Source organism: Aulonocara stuartgranti (genome assembly GCF_965226115.1).
Source record: "Aulonocara stuartgranti genome assembly, chromosome: 23".
NCBI lineage: Eukaryota > Metazoa > Chordata > Actinopteri > Cichliformes > Cichlidae > Aulonocara > Aulonocara stuartgranti.
This window is the reverse complement of record NC_138958.1, coordinates 46560907-46577172: the sequence shown is the minus strand read 5'-3', so window position 1 is coordinate 46577172 and position 16266 is coordinate 46560907. Positions and strand designations below refer to the sequence as shown.

Below are 16266 nucleotides of genomic sequence, written 5' to 3'. Positions count from 1 at the left end.
GGCCGATGAAGGACGAGGACAAAGGAAAGGTGAGTGAGAAGACCCTGGTGGTGTGGACGGACCTGCAGGGCTCCAAGACTGAGGAGCAGAGACGTCCATGTACCAGCTGAGGATGCTGCAGTGATCCAGGGAGCTCGGTCCAATCTGAGGCCGTGTGAACTACGTGGACCACAGTTTCTTCACAGACTTCAGCCACGTGAACATCTGGAGATCCAACAGTGCACGAGCTGTGAGCCATCAGCTGTTTCTCTCATCAGCTGCTGTAATGAGAGCTGCTGGAATCATCTCGAGCAGCAGGAAATCACTGATGTTGTTTCTAACCAAAGATATGGGACTGAGCTCCGCTGAGCTCCTTCTACTTTCATCCAGATAGAAACTGCTACAGTCTGCTGATTATTGCTTTGCCTCCATCACACGAGCTCTTTATCCTGTTCTTCACTCTCATTGGTTCTTTGTGTGCTTGTTTTTACAACAGTAGTCTTCTGATTGGTCAAAGAAGACAATCAGCTGTGACTAAATGTAGCTCCTACAGCAGTGATGGGAATAACTACTGAAGCTAATCCAGTATCAAAGCTCAGGAATCAGCAGCTCCCACCTCGTTTTCTTTCAACAACTATTTTTAGCTGCTGTGTTTTTGTGTTTCTGCAGACCTCAGACATCCTGCTGCTCTGGACAACTTTTTCATTCTTTTTTATCATTATTTTGCTTTTCTTTTATTATTATGTTATATGTATTAATATGTGAAACACTTATTCTTTGTGTTTTTGCTTTGCTCCTGTCAAACTGCTTTAATAAAATCTGCTGCAGTCTAAACTGTGGACGTTCCCTTTTTAACCCTTTGTGAAACAATAAAGGTTTAAATCTGAGTATTCATCTATGTTAGTGTTTAATGGGTCTAATAGGTTGCTTTTAGGGGTGGGTTTTTATAATCGATTTATCGATTAAAATCGATTCTGGCTTGGATAACGTAAAATCGATTAATTAAAATCCTGAATCTATTTTTTAATATAAATTTATTTTGCTTGAAATTCCAGAATTTCTGGTGAAATCTCACAAAATTTCAACAACAGCTAAGACAGTAAATGAGAGCAGGAACACGGATTCTGCACAAAGACTTAAACACACAGCGCGACCCGCGAATCAGAATCAGTGAGATGTCGCTTTTCTCACCCGATGGCACGGACACGGTCGGGGCTGAAAGACGACAACTCGCTGATTCTGATGTTTCAGCGGCTCCGAGCTTTGTGTTTAACCTGTTTGAACCTGCTTAGCTATACCATACCGTCACTGCCATTATATTATGCTGCTATTCATACTGTCATTATATTAATGCTGCTATCCTGTATATATCTTACTTACTATTGTTTGAATACTTGCGATTGTTTTATTGTACTTTTTATATTTTACATTTATATTTATTATTGAATCTTGCACCAAGGGAGTGGCACTCCAATTTCGTTGTACTCTGTACAATGACAATAAAGGCTATTCTATTCTATTCTATTACGTCCTTTTTACGCTGATTCTAAAGCTGTTAGTTTTATCTCTCTCCAAACAATATTGACTGAACCAGCAGCAAAAGAAGATCCAAACTACGCTTCACATGAACATCGTCATGAACTCACTCTGACTTTTGCTGTTTGTTTCCACCAGGATAAAATCACACTTCATGCTGTTACGTCTGGTTCAGTTTGGGTAAGAAGGAAAAACAGCCGAGTCCGTGTAGGTGACAAACATAGTGATTTTATTACATGCTTCTAAGACAGAAGCATGGGAAGACAAGCGTACAGCCACAGATCTCCAAAGAGTGGACCGTTCCCCATCCTTATATAACCCATCACACAGTTAGACCTTACTGGAAATGATAACAGTCTCCCCATAGTCCAAAGTTCTCTTTATACAAACATCAGATGATACTTTAGAGAAAAACAAGTGTGTGACATGGCATGTTGTGCAGTTCTGTGAGCCTGTGTGTCCAACTAGAGAATGTCCTGACATGACCTCCCTGTGTAAATAAGGGTAAACGTGCGTGTTTACATAACTCTCTATGTGCATGTTCTGATGTAGGCCTGCAAATGAATTAGAACAAGGTCCTGCTGGACCCTCCAGTTATGGACGGTGAATACAATGCTGTGGATACCATTTGAGACTTGATTACAATGATGATAACCTGCATACATTAATCTTTACTCAGATTACCATAGATATAAAACAAAGATTATACTGTCCTCAGATTCCACAATGGTAAATGATTAATGATTGATACTTCTAATTATAACTGTGATCATAAGAATACAAAATAAAATATCTCCTGGTCACATTCCTCCTCTTTGGGCTGGCTTGCCAGCCCAACTCACACCAGGATTTGTCTCCAAACCAAACAAACACGTTATGACACTTATCAACCCCAACACCTCCGTTGTTTTCCAATTTCCAATTTTCCCACAACCCAGCTGTTCTTTTAGCTTCAGACTCGAGTTTCAGCCTGTCACGCTTCAGGCCCCTTCACCACCTCCTCTTGGAGTGAAGAAACGCCCTCGGAATCTTCTTTCTTCGACTTCAGTCGTTACACAGATCTGGGGATTATTCTGCCCCTCTTTCAAACAAAGATCTGTGTGTTTGTTGTCCGTTGTCACCGCCGTGTCCCCCTTTTTGCCAAAAGCCTCTCGAACCTCGTTGGTCTCTGGTGTTCCTAGCTTTTGCCAACCCCTTCCTGGTTATCGCTGTGGTTATGGGATCCATCTTCTCAAGGAGCCCCAAGGCCATGACACTTGACCCCAGTTGCTGTGAAGGGTCCCCATATCTCCGTGTCCCCGTCTGGTGTCTGTTCCCTTCTCTGCAAGAGACAGAAAGCCAACACCTCTCCTGCGCTGGCTCTCCTAACCTAATGTTGTTGACTTTGTTTATTCCAATCCTATGCCATGCTTATGTGTGTAAGCGTGCATGCACTTAACCCTCTGCACGTGAAGTCAATAGCTCCAATATATCAATCCGATCCGTTGTCGGATGAAGCTTTTGACCTTCACAGACTAAGTGCCAGCTCCTTATAAGCACATTTGCAATGTGTGTATAAAAATGAACAACAGACCTCAAACAAATTGGGCATTCTTAATTCTAACTTGAGTGTAGTACTCAGTTTCTGATCATCTAATTATGCTTCTCACTGGTCCCCTAAATTGTCTAAAAACCTTTAATTTTGCCATACCTAAATTATTAAAACACAGACCAAATCATAGACCCCCTATATAGCTTTTGCCTTTATGAGCACACTTCAATAATGAGCAACAACCTGCAATTAAAGATCAAATGCACTTTATACCTGTTTTAGTTCTTCCTTATATAGAACCTCCTCAGTTTCAGGTTAGTTTCAATTAGTCTCAATTAATTGTTCTAGTTGTATTTTGCAATTCAGCTAAAAAGCAAACCTGTTAAAGTAAACAGCTTATTTACAACCACCTGCAAATCATAAGAGTAATAAAAGATTCAGCACAACAGACAAGTATCATGTTCAGGTTTCTCCAGTCATTAAATCACTTTTATTGCCACAATTTGTTTTATTCACACTTGAGAGAGAGAGAGAGAGAGAGAGAGAGAGAGAGAGAGAGAGAGAGAGAGAGAGAGAGAGAGAGAGAGAGAGAGAGAGAGAGAGAGCCCCTAATGGCCAGTTAGTGGGCTCTAGGTTAAACTGTCCCCAAATTAGTTATTTGTTATTATTACTTGTTTCCATGTCACTTGTCTGTTTTCTACTGCACCCTTCTCACCAAAGCAAAGCAAACATTAGCAGCATATTGACCGTAGTCAGCCATCCACATCCCATAGGTGCTATAAAAAGATTTCCTGTAAAAAGAATCACACATAAATTCATCCACCCTCTTGTTCTATCTCGGTGGAGGTTAACCTCAAGTCGTAGTCAAGTCTTGTCAGCTTTTACCAGTCAGTCCGTTTGTTTTATTTCCAGTCTTTCATCCATTCATTCATTCATCCATTTTTCTTTCTTTGCTGATAGCGGAAACCATCGCCGCATTTAGATTTCCGCCCTCAGCAAAATGAGCTCATTTCAAAAAGAAAAAGAAGAACTTGAGATCGGATTACCTCGCTGAATCCTTTTTTGGGCAGGGACTCTCATTTTCTAATTGTCCCCATAAGTGGTTTCCTCCAGAGCCAATTTCAATGCGGAGAAACTCACTTACAACAATTTTCTCGCCGACGTGTAACGCTTGTAATTTCCGATGTGCAGATCTGCTTAAAGAAAAGATTCACTAACAAAAATCAGTGCACTGTCCAAAATATAAAACAAAATAAAATAAAAGATAACAAAAACAAAAATACCAACGCCCGGGTCTTAGGACTTGTCACTGAATATTCCTCCCATCAATAAAAATACCCACCTAAACCTACACAGAGTCAAATCAACACCACCTCAACCTTTTCCTATTCCTAAACCTATATGTTTTGCGTTCGTGAAACAAAATAGAACCGTTTCCATATTAAGTAATTTGAGCTCTTGAAATGTTTTAATTCTCTTAATTCTGCCAGTTTATTTCAACACTTATTCAATGACTTTTATTCAACTGCTACTTGGTCACTCAAATCTTAGCTGTTCAAATTACCTAGAGTTCAACAAAGTCTAGATCCCCGTTATCATGAAACTTGAACGGGTGTACGATGATTTACTTACAGTCATTTAGAATCATCACTCAACCTAACTCTACTACTGGCACTGCGTGACTTTTCTCACACTGGAAACCAGAATTTAGTACAGAACTTTAATACCTCAGGCAATCGTGTTCAAGGGCTGCCCCCCCTTTCTCTTCTTCTTTGTCCGTGTGTTCCTCCTTTTATTAAGTCTCCATCACAATGATGTGGCGCTCTGAAATAAGACTCACACTGTTAATTCATCGTTTTCACTCTGCACCACTGCTCAGGCTGTTTTCTTTTCTTTTTGGTGTACAGTAAACAATTGAGTCGAGGCCTTAAGCCCCAGATATCTCGCACGGGCATCGTTTTCATAACCAAACCGCTCTGGACTCTGCTCCCCAAACCACACAAATGCCCTCTGGGCTTATTATTGTAACAGATTCTGTATTTGGATTTGTTGTGTGCAGCATTGAGCCTTTGTTAATAAAGCATTCTTCATTGCAGCAGCTGGAGCATTGTGTGTCACTTCTTAGTGAATTGAATCAACATTTTTGATTTTGGTGCATGGGTGTGTATCAGTTTTCACTCACTCAACGAGTGCATAAGTGTTCATGTGTGTGTTTCTCTTCATTCTAAGTCGGCGGATGCAGAAGTGTGTGTTTGTGTGTTTGTATTCATCACCTTCCTGCTCTGTTGTTTGGGTAAACCAGCGGCCTGACGCATGCCCTGGGGTCCTCCCCTCCTCTTTGGGTCTGTTTTCATCCGTTGTTGCAGCTGCCTGCATCTTCTCCTTGTAACTTGACCCTTTTGCTTCTGTAGCTCCTTCCGGGCTTGCTCCTGCTGTTGGAGCTTTGCATCAGGTCTGGCGACCTCCTGCTCCAGCAAGCTTCCGCCTGATTTCAAGTCCTGTACGTGAAACTCCAAGTCTGACTGATGAGTTCAATTAGCAGCCAGCTCCTCCGGAGCCATGCTCAATTTCTGTCAAAGACCTCAGAGTCTTTTCCTTCCACGTCAGATCAGAGTCTATTTATGTTGTCCTTACTCTGCTCCACGGCCTTCTGCAGCTCTGCTGTTCGGCTCTTCTCAGAGGTCAGCATTCTTTTGCTCACCCTCCCTTTTCCTCCGGGCTTAATGCGCGTCTCGTCACAGCTCTGTCAGCTGACGCAGTCTGGGAATTTCCCCCGTGTAGTGAAACGGGCTTTAGGTTTAGTGCTCTCCGTCTCTGCTGCATGAGATCGCTTTTTTGCAGCACTGTTGACATCCTCAAGTTGTTGTTGTGAGTCCAGCTGCTGTGGCCTTCAGGGGTCAAAGGGTCAAAGATAGTCGCGGAGAGGGCAACGATGGTAGAGGGGAGGGTAGGAGTCCAGGTCAGCTTCGGCTTTCAGAAAAAACAAAAACAAAACAAAACAGGCGAACAGGAAAATGATGTTGTGTTGGCTGTGCTGTGTTGGCTGTGTTATCCCGAGAGGGGAGAAACAACGAGATCTCCCTTCCCCCCTTTTTTTTTTTTTTTTTTTTCTCACCACATAATCAACTCATAACCCCCCAAGTTGACAGGACAACACAGGTACGTGTTAAAATTCTTAAGATCCTGTTTAGAAACCTAAAAAGGAATTTTCTACCATTCAGTAGTCCTTTGTCTCAAACAATCAACAAAACATGTCCCAATTCGACCCTTTTAACCACTAAATTTGTCGTGTCCTCACTTAATCATCAGACCAGTGCATGAAATGTCATGATTCGAGTTTTGAGGAGAAGACAAACGACTGCATGGTCTCAGTAGATGTCTCTCTCTCTCTCTCTCTGTACTTCAAGAACAGTTTCCCGTCTAAAAATCTGTTTTCTGCATTATTCGCTTGCTTGTTACGCACAAGTCTACCGTTGTTTACAGCGCTGTCGGCCGCTGTTTTTTTTCCTTTTACTTACTTTCGAAAAGAAAGCCTCATTTCTGCCGTTCAATACTGAACAAATTTAAACTTTTTAAAATTATGCAAAACTGCAAAACGCTGTGTTTGTAATAAAAACGGTGTAACTTTGCTCTGCTTCACTTCAGCAGCATCAGGTAATGTTTATGTGTTTTTGATCTACTGCAGAATATTTTTATAAAATCCCAGGAAAATCAGCTTCATGTTTTTCTGTGTTTTATCTTCAGCTACTTTGACACAAAGGCCTCTGCTGTGATGCTCACACCTTTGATAAAGTCGCGAAAGTGCCAGCTTCCCTTTTATAGATACAAAAATATGTAAATATACTGATCTGAATTATAATATTTCTGACTGTCTGAGGCAACATTTCCCAGATTCCAATCGAATTGAATCGAATCGATTCTAGAAATCAGTGACGATACCCAGCCCTACTTTGAATTGTGTTACACAAAAATAAGCAAAGTTTCTCGTTGTTCAGGCAGAATCGAGCGTTGAAGAATGAATTCACACGTCAATAAACATTTTCATCAGCACAAGCAGGACAATGAAAGCAGGAAATACCCCAAACTGCTATTTCTCATTCTACAACTTCAACAACTGCACATGAATTATACTTCATACACAGACCCACAGTCTCTGATTGCTCTGAAATCTCACTGACAGCCAATAGAAATAAAGAAAAGTCCAGACTGACAGTCTCTGTGGGGTTAGGCAGTGAACTGCTCACGCTGCGTTAAAGTGCATCACAAACTATTGGAATTGGATCCAACTTTGTGAAGCAGATTTCTTCTCAGCTGCTGCTTTGAACATTTCCTCATGAAATGTATTAAACTCTGTAAATGAACTGAGAACTATTTCTACATTTGAAACTATGGATTCATTTTCCCGTTCACTTCTGTACGTTAGTGTATAAATGAATGTTAGACTGGGCTCCATGGAAACACTTGGACTGGTCTCAGCTGCCTTCTTTCTGTAGTCCTTTCTCTTCTCCAGCTTCTGTTTGAAATCCTCTCACAGAGCCTGAAACCTGCTTTGCTGTCATGTGTGGGCCTGTGTTCCTCTGCTTTAACACAAACCTCACCACAGCAGCTGTGTGGGTCGTCTCTGTAGCAGCCCGACAGCTTCTGATACATGAACATCATCACAGCTCCTAACTTCACCTTTATTAGCTTTGACATTCATGTCTTTCTTTTCTCTGTCTGTTTCCACAAAAGCTCAAAGTCTCTGCAGCCTGTTTTTATCTGCTATCATCAGATCTCCAACAGCCTCATTCACATCCCTCACACACTCTACAGCCTCACCAGTACTGACTTCATCTTCACTGACTGATCGAGCACAACATGAACCTGTGGAGGCTGAAAAGCTGTCCTGACAAACATCTCCCCGTCACCACTCCACTTCTGTCAGCCTTTAAATGAACCCTGCTCAAGTCTGTAACTTCTATTTGGAGCCAAGAGGAAAAACTGTTGTTCAGTTGTTTGGAAAGACACAACATTTCTGAAAGCACTCAAACTTCTTCACATTTGTCTTCAGACACATCCTGAACATTTAGGAACTAAAGAACGTTTCAAATATCAAAGATCAGAAATATAGAAAAACAACAACAGCTGCAGTCAGTGAACTCACCTCAGAGTCTCCAGTCGACAGTTTGGACTCTCCAGTCCAGCACACAGAAGCTTCACTGCTGAATCCTGCAGCTTGTTCTCACTCATGTCCAGTTCTGTCAGATGGGAGGGGATGGACTTCAGAGCCGAGGCCACAACTTCACAATGAGTCCCTGAGAGTCCACAGTCAGCCAGTCTGTGATCATAGAAAATACAAAATGTGTTATTATAAAAGCAGAAAGTCTGCATTATAAACACAGACTGAATGTATATGAAGACAAAACAGAGTGAGGTCATAATCTGATGAACATCTGCTCTTCACATCTGTGCTTCAGCTCCTCTTACTGTGTTTGACATGACACAACGATTCAGTCTCTCTCAGACCTGCAGACTTTTAATGAGAATCTTTGTTTGGCTTTAATCTGCAGATGAAGGAGGAAGATGGTGTCACATTTAGGCTTCCATAATGTCCACAGTCTGTCAGTGAGATCTGATCCAGAGTCAGAGTGAAGACACACATGTGGACTGTTTCCTGTGTGACGGCCAGTGGGCTGGCCTTGTGTTTTTCTTTTTCCTTTTCCTGTTTCTTGCAGGTAGGTGGAGCTGACCCAATTATTGATGCAGCACACCTGAGAGGCCAGTCCCAGTGTATATAAAGACACCTTGACTGAACCAGGGTTGGCTGGCTTTTGGCTCCCTCTGGCACGTGTTATGTTTATTTGGAAGTTTCAGTTATGGCTGTTATGTCCTCTAACTTGTGTTTAAGTTGCTCTACCTTATTTTCATTAAATATGTCTTACAGTCTTTAAAAGCCTGTGTGTGGTCTCCCATTTGTTTGTCACTTCCTATGAGCCGGGTTGTGACAAATGGGGGCTCGTTTGGGATCGTCCTGGTTTGGTAAGCTTTCTAACATTTGATTGAGAGCTGGTCTGTTTGCAGCTGCTTGTCTTGGCTAGGTCTTGCCTTGTAGGCAATTGTTGAGTTGATTGCTGATCAGTTTGGTTATTTGTGGTGCTTTGATATTTTGGGTCTGCTGTGTATTGTGTTTGGGAGGCCATTTGGGTTAGGCAGTCATGTTAATACTGTTTACTGTAGACTTGAGCTAGTGTTGATGTGCTGTCTTGTGTCAACTTTGGAGCGTATGAGCTGTGTTGATTATTGAATATGCAAAGTTAAAATCAGTGCTTTCCCTGTTAGGTTGAAGGAGTGTTTCTCCCTCGAGAATCATTCACTGAAATTTCTGTTGCGGTGAACACGGTTAGAGCAGTTGTCTCGGGAGCACGTCCCCAGGATTGAGGGGGTCGCTGTTTGTGCAGTTGCCTTTCTCTTCCTGGCGGTTTTTAGTGCATAAGTACCCACCGTAAGTAACTGCATGAAGACTAGGCTTTAGTTAAGTAGATTTTGGTTAGGCAGTTAGTGGGAAAGTGCTGTTTTAAATTGCATGTCGAGAATCAATACTTTGCTGTTATGGCTACTGTTGATGCTTTTGTTCAGTCTCCATCGGAGGAACTCTTGAATAGTTGTACTAAAGAACAACTCCTGAAACTTGTTGAACATTACGATGTCGACATTGGAGATAAACGGTTGAAAGATGAGATTAAAGGAGTGTTGAAGGCTGCATTAGTAAAGAAAGGCGTGTTGTCACGTAAAATGCAGACCTTAGTGGCTGAGGTTGATCAGTCTGTGGTCTCAACTGCCGTTGCTTTGTCTTTTGAGCAGCAAAAGGAGTTGTTACTCTTACAAATGGAGAAAGACCGTGTAAGGTATTCTTTAGAAAAGGAAAAGTTGGAGTTAGAGCAGTATCGGTTAGACCTAATCAAAGCGGGCAAGTTATCAGGTGGTGTTGAGGCTAAAGAGTCTTCTCCACAAGGAGTTGAAACTTTTGATGTCGTGCGTAATTTGCGCTTGGTGCCAAAATTTGATGAAAGAGAGCCAGATGCCTTTTTCTCCCTTTTTGAACGCATTGCCGAATTGAGAGGATGGCCAGAAGCTGACTATGTGATTATGTTACAGTCTGTTTTGACTGGAAAGGCTCAGGAAGCTTATTCAGCACTCAGTGCAGTTGATTGTCAGAGTTTTGCTACTGTTAAAGATGCAGTTCTGAAGGCATATGAGTTGGTACCAGAAGCTTACCGTCAACGTTTCAGATCATGGAGGAAGTCTGATAAGCAGTCGCATATAGAGTTTGCGAGGGATTTAACTAAACACTTCAACAGATGGTGTTCGGCACTGGGAGTGACAACTTTCCAGGATTTATGTGAGTTGATGGTATTGGAGCAGTTTAAAGAGTGTGTTCCTCCTGTGGTTGCCACTTATATTGCCGAACGGGAAGTGACAACCGTTTCTGACGCTGCTAAATTGGCAGATGAATATATCTTGGCACATAAGGGGCAGGTTGGTAGAAACTGTTTTCCAGTTGGTGCTCCCGCTAGAGCTTTTTGTCAAACTAAGTTTATGTCGTCGGACCCTGCGAAGGCCATTGGTGGTGTGAAGCCCAGTAAGTTTGGTCAAGCATGCAACTACTGCCATGGCGATGGACACTGGAAAGCAGAATGTCCCTTGTTGAAAAGCAAGTTGGCACGTACAGGTAAACAGGTTAAGCCTGCGGCTCTTACCATTCCTGCTTGGGAAATTTCAGTAGTCTCTCGGGAGACGCCAGTTTCGACTAAGTCTGACTCAGAGAGCTATTCGGGGTTTGAGGATTTTGTGTCAGATGGGTTTGTATCACTCCCGGGTGATGATCATAAAGTTCCTGTAAAGATTTTGCATGACACAGGCGCGAAGGATTCTTTTATCTTAGCCTCCGTGTTGCCATTTTCACAGGTTACTGATACTGGTGAGTGTGTGCTTGTTCAAGGCATGGGTTTAACCACTATCTGTGCCCCATTGCATAAAGTCAGGCTGTCATGCAGTTTTGTGGATGATGATATCTGCCTTGGTGTTCGTCCTGCTTTGCCACTTGAGGGCGTACATGTGATTTTGGGGAATGATTTGGCTGGAAATCGAGTCTGGGCTGACAATTCTTTACCTGTTAAATCTAGAGTTCTGAATGAGTCCCATGAGTGTGAACAGGGTTTTTCTGACTTTGCAGCTTGTGCTGTTACGAGGGCTGCAGCTAAAAGGGATGCAGAGCCTGTAACTCAAGCAGAAGAGTGTCAGGTTGAACCAGACTTGATTGTTCCTGAACATTTGTCAGTTTCCCAGCAAGAGTTAATTCAGGCACAGCGTGCTGATGCTTCACTGACTGAGCTGTTTCACAAAGTGCAAGCTAGTGATGACGCTAGAAGTGCGGCCTCTGGTTATTTTCTGCAGAAGGAGGTACTAGTCCGTAGGTGGATTCCGCAAGGGTTGGACTGTGTTGGGAGTCCAGTTGTCCAGATTGTGGTTCCAACTAAATACCGTGACGAGGTGTTGAAGTGTTCTCATGACAAATCTGGACATTTGGGTGTGACGAAGACTTATAATTACATCTTGCGCTACTTCTTTTGGCCACGTCTTAAGCGTGATGTTTCAGCTTACATTAAGACCTGCCATACTTGCCAAATTGTAGGTAAGCCAAATCAGTCTATTAAACCTGTTCCACTTTGTCCCATCCCTGCTGTGAGTAACCCATTTGAACATTTGATCATTGACTGTGTGGGCCCTCTTCCTCGATCAAAATCTGGTTCGGAGTATCTGTTAACTGTAATGTGCCAGGTTACGCGTTATCCTGCTGCATATCCGTTGCGTACCATCACAGCTAAGTCTGTGGTGAAGGCTTTGACACAGTTTATTTCTGTATTTGGCATACCGAAGATTATTCACAGTGACCAGGGATCAAACTTTTCGTCACATCTTTTTGCACAAGTTCTTAAGCTGTTGAATATTGTGCATAATAAAGCCTCTCCTTATCATCCACAGAGCCAAGGTGCTTTAGAGCGCTTCCACCAAACACTGAAGTCCTTGTTACGTGCCTATTGCACCGAAATGAGGAGTGACTGGGAGGAAGGTTTACCGTGGCTTCTGTTGGCAGCGCGTGAAGTGTGCCAGGAGAGTACTGGGTTTAGCCCAAATGACTTGGTCTTTGGCCACAAAGTTCGGGGACCGTTGACAGTGCTGTGCGATAAGTGGTTGTCAGGTGAACCACCGGTGAACTTGATAGATTATGTTAATGGTTTTCGGCACAGACTGTATGTGGCAGGTCAGTTGGCCAAACGGAACCTTGAGAGGGCTCAGGTCAAGATGAAGTATTTTTATGACCGGCGTTCTGAAGAGCAGCAGTTTAGTACAGGTGACCAGGTTTTGGCTTTACTGCCGATTGCAGGGTCACCGTTCCAGGCACGGTTTGCTGGGCCTTACACCGTGGTACAAAAACTGTCTGAACAGAATTATCTGATTGATACCCCGGATCGCCGGAAAAGAAATCAACTTTGCCATATTAATTTGTTGAAACCCTATCATGTTCGTCCCTTATCCGTCGGTCTGTCGGGCTCTTTCGTTTCTCCTTCCACATCGAGTCCAGGGTTGTCGGCTTGTACAGTGGCGAAGTCAGTTTGTGGGGGGGAGGATGTGGCAGCACCTGATGATCCCTTATTGCTTGGCCGTCTGAAGAATTCAGAATCTCTTCAGAACTTGGATGTGCTATTGGGCCATTTGCCTGCTGACAAATGTGCAGAATTGTCTGCATTAATTACAAGGTATCCAACCTTGTTTGGAGACACACCTTCTAAAACAACTTTGATAGAGCATGATATTGATGTGGGTGATACAAAACCAATTCGGCAGAGGTTCTACAGGGTCTCTGAGGAAAAGAGGAAAATAATCGATAAGGAAGTTCATTACATGTTGGAAAACAACATTGCAGTGCCGTCGTCGTCAAGCTGGGCTTCCCCATGCTTGTTGGTTGAAAAAGCTGATAAATCACCACGTTGTTGCACAGACTTTCGTAAGGTAAATGCAGTGACCAAACCCGATTCCTACCCCTTGCCTCATATTGACGACTGTATTGACCAAGTTGGTGCAGCAGAATATGTGAGCAAGTTTGATCTGTTGAAGGGATATTGGCAGGTGCCGCTGACTCCCAGAGCTCAGGAAATATCTGCTTTCATCACGCCATCTGGTCTTTATTCATATACAGTCATGGGTTTTGGTTTACGCAATGCTCCAGCTACATTTCAGCGACTCATGAATATGGTTGTTAATGGGCTGGAAGGCTGTGCTGTTTACCTAGATGACGTGGTGGTATATAGTAACACCTGGGAGGATCATCTGGATCGCATTCGCACTCTGTTTGAACGATTAGTTCTGGGAAATCTGACTATCAACCTGGCAAAATGTGAATTTGCAAAAGCAACTGTGACCTATCTTGGTAGGGTTGTGGGCCAAGGTTATGTGAGGCCAGTTGATGCAAAGGTGTTGGCCATCAAAGAGTTCCCTGTTCCGGTAACAAAAAAAGAACTCATGAGATTTTTGGGTCTGGTCGGGTATTATCGCTGTTTTTGTCGAAACTTCTCAACAGTGGTTGCTCCTCTGACTGATTTGTTGAGGGCCAAGGTAAAGTTTATTTGGTCTGCAGCATGCCAGCAAGCTTTTTGGGATGTAAAAGCTTTACTGTGCTCTGAACCTGTGCTTTTAGCCCCTCGTCTGGATCAGCCCTTCAAGCTGTATGTGGATGCAAGCCACATTGGTGCAGGTGCTGTTCTAGTCCAAGCTGACAAGCAAGGTACGGAACATCCAGTTAGTTTCTATTCCAAGAAGTTCAACTCCCATCAGCTGAATTATTCGGTCATTGAGAAGGAAGCTTTGGCATTAGTCTTGGCCTTGCAGCATTTTAGGGTATATTTAGATTCTGCTCGGCCAATTGAGGTATTTTCTGACCATAACCCTCTCACTTTCTTGAACACCTTGCAGAACCCAAATCAAAGGCTCATGCGGTGGGCTCTCTTTCTGCAGCCTTACAATTTGGATATCCAGCACATTAAGGGCAAAGATAATGTCTTGGCAGATGCTTTGTCCCGTGCCCCTTTGTAACCAGCAGCTTCACTCCTCATATGCTTGAAGTATGTCCTCTCCAGTATCGTTTTCCTTCCTCTTAAATTGCTCCTAGGTACCAAGGTTGCTGAGGTTGGAGTTGAGCTGAAGATGATTTTTGAGCATACAAAAGGTGTTGAAAGTGAGGGTGCATGTGTGTGTGTGTATATGTTATGAATTTAAAATATGTTAGTTCTTCTAGCTGCAAATTCATAATGTAAATGTGTTTGCCAATTCAGGGTGAGACCCTGTTCTTTGGGGGGAAGTGTGACGGCCAGTGGGCTGGCCTTGTGTTTTTCTTTTTCCTTTTCCTGTTTCTTGCAGGTAGGTGGAGCTGACTCAATTATTGATGCAGCACACCTGAGAGGCCAGTCCCAGTGTATATAAAGACACCTTGACTGGCCTCTCAGGGTTGGCTGGCTTTTGGCTCCCTCTGGCACGTGTTATGTTTATTTGGAAGTTTCAGTTATGGCTGTTATGTCCTCTAACTTGTGTTTAAGTTGCTCTACCTTATTTTCATTAAATATGTCTTACAGTCTTTAAAAGCCTGTGTGTGGTCTCCCATTTGTTTGTCACTTCCTATGAGCCGGGTTGTGACACCTGTCTTGAATCCAGAACATTTTGAATGAGCTCAGCTCAGTGAAGAGTTCCAGCTGGAAAGACTATCTCTGTTTGCTACCTGCTGCTGTCAGGTACGACTGTTCACGTCCACACTCAGGGAAAATCTGCTGACTGTCACCAAACGGAGCAGAAATCTCATCACTGGACAATAATGATGAATGAACTCAGAGCTGCTGATATCACATCTGATTTCAGAGGAACTAAACACAGAAATGATTGGCTCGTTTTAGCTTTCTGAGCCATTAGTCTGCAGGTTTATCACTAGTTGGCAGAAACAGACTTGTATTAATGTTCAGCGCTTCAGTGTTTATGACTCCAGATCCAGGTGACAGCAAGTCAAAATGATGTTACCTGTCTGTGTCCAGCAGCAGCCTTTGAATATTGTTATAAACTCACATGGATCAGTTTGTCTTTGATTGGTTTGTAAAGTTCAAATTCATTTATATTCATCAACTCTAAATGAAAAATGTTTTTCTTCTTCTTTGTTTATTATTAGAGTAACATTCTTATAGTTTCCTGTTGTTGAGAATTTCAGTGTAAAACCACTCGGACCTGTGCATCACTGCACACTGTGAAAGTATTACTGCAGTTTAATCTATAATCCTAATCAGTGTGTTTACTGGACTGTAGTCAGACCTCCGTTATACCAAAGGAAACACTGAACGTCTTCAAAGTCACAATAAATTTATAATAAATGCTAATAAATACTGGAGTGTTAGAAAAGATGCTTCCAGCGTGTTTGTCTTTGATAGGGTTTATTCTGTTCGTCTATTGTCTGACCACTTGGGGGCGCTTTTGTCTCTTTTGCTCTGAGCCTTGGGTTTATTCAAACTGATTTTAATAAACTATTTTCTGCAAGTTGAAGCTTCATCTCCATCTCCAGTGGTTGTTGCATATTTTATGACTATATTAGTAACAGTCAGAGAGTTTAGAGTAAATTAGATCTTCATGTTTGATTTTTGACACAACATAAATGGTGAGCCGGTGTCAGAGGAAGTGACAGCATCCACCGAGGACCGGGGGGAGTGGGAGGACTGGGGGACTAGGCCAACAAAAAGGTGATCACTGATACAGGTCAGCAAATATTTGCTCATTTGGTGTCTTAGAGCAGACTCCGCCCAGCTTTGTCGTCCATGGTTGCTCTTTCAAAGGAATCTAGTTACATATTATTTTACTTAATGATCTACTGACACCACTGACTATGCAGGACAACCCCACGTCTGGAGCCAGTGCACATGTGCAGTTCAATTCCTGGGCAGGTTCTGAAGATGGCCGAGCTGTCGAGGACAAAGTTACTAATGTGAAGCTAATGTGGTTAATCAAGATCTTCATAACTATGTGGAGCAGAGTGTGCTTTCATCGTGGAGAAATCACACTGAAGAACTCGGCACACATTTTGGGGGCCTTTCTGTTTGTTGCTACAATCTGCAAATTTCATTAAAAGTTTAATAAACTATCATCTGGTCTTT

General features: G+C 42.7%; 2 protein-coding genes across 2 annotated transcripts in view; both read right to left on the bottom strand.

The window, feature by feature from the left end:
* The window catches only part of LOC309701482 (uncharacterized protein), a 2150955-nt gene that overhangs the window by 164934 nt on the left and 1969755 nt on the right, over positions 1-16266 (bottom strand). The window lies entirely within an intron of this gene.
* LOC309700355 (protein NLRC3-like) overlaps positions 1-16266 on the bottom strand; it is a gene marked incomplete at its 3' end in the record, with an annotated part of 31588 nt that overhangs the window by 6780 nt on the left and 8542 nt on the right. The window contains exon 7 of the mRNA XM_082523877.1: positions 8190-8363. Coding sequence (XP_082380003.1) covers positions 8190-8363 — 174 coding nt within the window. The remainder of the gene's footprint in view (positions 1-8189; positions 8364-16266) is intronic.